The sequence below is a fragment of the Triticum aestivum genome, chromosome 1B (assembly GCF_018294505.1).
Source record: "Triticum aestivum cultivar Chinese Spring chromosome 1B, IWGSC CS RefSeq v2.1, whole genome shotgun sequence".
Taxonomy (NCBI): domain Eukaryota; kingdom Viridiplantae; phylum Streptophyta; class Magnoliopsida; order Poales; family Poaceae; genus Triticum; species Triticum aestivum.
In genome coordinates this window covers 81,973,079-81,975,678 of record NC_057795.1, presented here as the reverse complement: position 1 = coordinate 81,975,678, position 2,600 = coordinate 81,973,079, and the positions used below count along the sequence as shown (strand labels likewise).

Sequence of the window (2,600 nt, the reverse complement as noted above, 5' to 3'; positions counted from 1 at the left end):
TCTGTTGGTGTTCTTTTTTGTTTGTCTTTTTTTGTTTCTTGTTGCTGCATTATGTATTTGTGTGAGCTTTGATGTGACATCCTTAAAAAACATCTAGATGTGAACTAGACAATATGTGTTCTTTTTTCCTAGTCTAAATTTATCTGCTCATATCTAGATGGCTTTGGGTTTTTTTTTTTGCATTATCTACTTCCAACCTTTTTTTGGAAAACAAACCTCTTTTCATGGGATAAAGAAATAATACTCTTTTTCTCGAAGTATTTTGAAGGTTCCAGCTATGACAGTGATTAACTATTGAAGTTCATCGGACTTAACTCTCTCTCTCTATCTATCTATCTATCTATCTATCTATCTATCTATCTATCTATCTATCTATCTATCTATCTCTTCCGGTTTATATGGCTCAACTCAAAAATCTCACCGATCAAAGTTGATGGTGAATGGTGTAATATTTTTTGTAGTTTGCCAAAGCACTCAATTAATGCACTTGTTTTTTTAAAAAAATACTTATCAATGCATTAATTGGAATGCATGCATATGTGACCAATAAATAACCAAGAACTTTTACACGCAATTTTAGGTTTTATCTTAATCCTTGCACGCAGTGATTTAATACACCTTAAAATCTGAACATATGATAGGGAAAAATACAATTGAGATTTATAAAACGAAAAAACTTAAATTTAAAGATAAGCTCTATAAACCGGAAGGGAGGGAGTATCTTACTAGTGGCAATTAGCAGGAACCAAACAATTTACCGGATCAATGAAGAGGGATTATATAATAATAGGATAGGGCCTAGGTCCTAGGGGATGTTAATAATTCAAGTCAAACTTTGTAAAATCTAACCAACTTTGGATGCGTCAAGAATTTAATATTCTTTTTTTTTGCTGGGAAGAATTTAATATTCATACTTTATAATTTTAGTATTATAGATATTGATATATTTTCATATAAATATGGCCAGGAGCTATACAAATAGACAAGAATCAATGAAGAATAGAAGGTTGGTCCATAGAAGGGCGAGCGACAAGCTATCGATCACGCTGTTGATCGACACCAAGGCAGCCAAGGTTTGTTTCGCCGAGGCTGGCAACGACGTCGTCGAGTTCCTGTCGGGCCTCCTCTCACTGCCGCTGGGCAGCATCAGCAACCTGCTCACCCAAGAGCGCATCGCCGGCAGCTTCGGTAATTTGCTTGCGAGCGTGGAGATGCGGGATGCTGATTACAAGGGCAAGGAGCAGCACCTGAGCCCGGCTGTCGCCCAGGCCACGCTCTGCCGCCTGGAGGAGCTGCTAGGCACCGAGCTGAGCAACTGCAACACCCACTTCTACACCTGTGTAAATAAGAACACCGGCAGAAGCTGTGGATTTCTCTCGGCCCGCAGTGGCAGTGCCTGCCCCGCCTGCAAAGGTAGAATGTTCGATCCTATGTTTCTCTCCAGCGAGAATGAGGAGGTGGCGACAGCTGGCAGGAAGTGGCGGGCATCTGCGTACACCATCAAGGACGACCTCTGGGTGAGTCCGGCGCCCAGCCTGCTGTCGGGCATCACATTGCTTGCGCATTGCGGCGTCCAGGACCTCAGCGTGCTGGAGAGGAAGACCGTCAAGATCGGCAAGGAAGAGGTATATATAGATGTTGTGCTGTGCTTCAGTTTCTTAGATCGTCTACTCCCAATTAGATTAGGTGGTGCCTACCCTTGATTCGAATATTATTCACTATTATTTAGGTACGATGGTGTCTTTGATTCAGTGGTGCAGCTGGTGGTGCAGCTGGTGATTGATTTATTGTTTTTTCTCTGTGTTTGGATAGGCGTTGGGGATACTTGCTGCTGCCCTCAAGTCCAAGAGCGTCCTCACTGATGTCTTCCTGCCAAAGAAGAATGCACGCTGCAAGAGGGAACCTCCTGAGGAAGTCAGCCACGTGTGATTGCTATATATATCTATCTGTTTATTCACTATTTCCCTTTAAGATACTACCTTTTATTTCTGATATCGCTATCTAGTTATTGCCATTTGACTTTGATCTTCTACTGTTGGCACTGGATTTAATCGTGATAAATTAGTCAAACAATTTTCTTCTGCATGCAGCTACCGTGCTGAATCCAAGATTCTGCCAATTGATGAATTGGTCTGTTAGAATGGATTATGCTAGATAATACCCCGCACGTTGCTGCGGGAACACATGCTAAATATTAAGATCCTTACTTGGGTTATCGGTTGGAGAACTATAGATTATCATTGAAAGTCCATCAGATTATGAGTAAGAAACAATCTTGCTTCTAAACATGCATGATTGATACAAATACAGATAAGCTTCGCCAACTTTAAAAAGAATTGTTTTACATAGGAATATGAAGAATTAGTGAACCACAAAGTTATGCTGAAAAAAATTATTTCCTGTGAACAACCTAATATTACAATGTAACTACAATAAAGTCAACCACAAAGTTCTCATAATTTGTGAGTGTTACATCGTATCTAAGTACTATATGGCACACATACTTACAGTCAATAGTGATACTTACATATCAAAAGGAATTTTATAATACATATATAGTAGTAGAGGCATTCCATATAAGGTGGTTGAAATCTTGACAA

At 39.9% G+C, this 2,600-nt stretch overlaps 1 protein-coding gene across 1 annotated transcript; it reads left to right on the top strand.

Annotated features, from left to right (window-relative positions):
* The first annotated feature begins 992 nt into the window (after positions 1 to 992).
* Positions 993 to 1,929, top strand: LOC123077358 (uncharacterized). Its single transcript, XM_044499637.1, has 2 exons — positions 993 to 1,625; positions 1,813 to 1,929. The coding sequence occupies exons 1-2, from the start codon at positions 993 to 995 to the stop codon at positions 1,927 to 1,929; spliced, it is 750 nt and encodes a 249-aa protein (XP_044355572.1).
* Positions 1,930 to 2,600: the final 671 nt, after the last annotated feature.

What these genes read in the sequence shown, in the direction of transcription:
- LOC123077358 (XM_044499637.1), top strand. Translation starts at nt 993, where the DNA reads ATGAAGAATAGAAGGTTGGTCCATAGAAGGGCGAGCGACAAGCTATCG. An exon ending in TCAAGATCGGCAAGGAAGAG is followed by an intron (nt 1,626 to 1,812) that starts GTATATATAGAT and finishes GTGTTTGGATAG; the next exon opens with GCGTTGGGGATACTTGCTGC.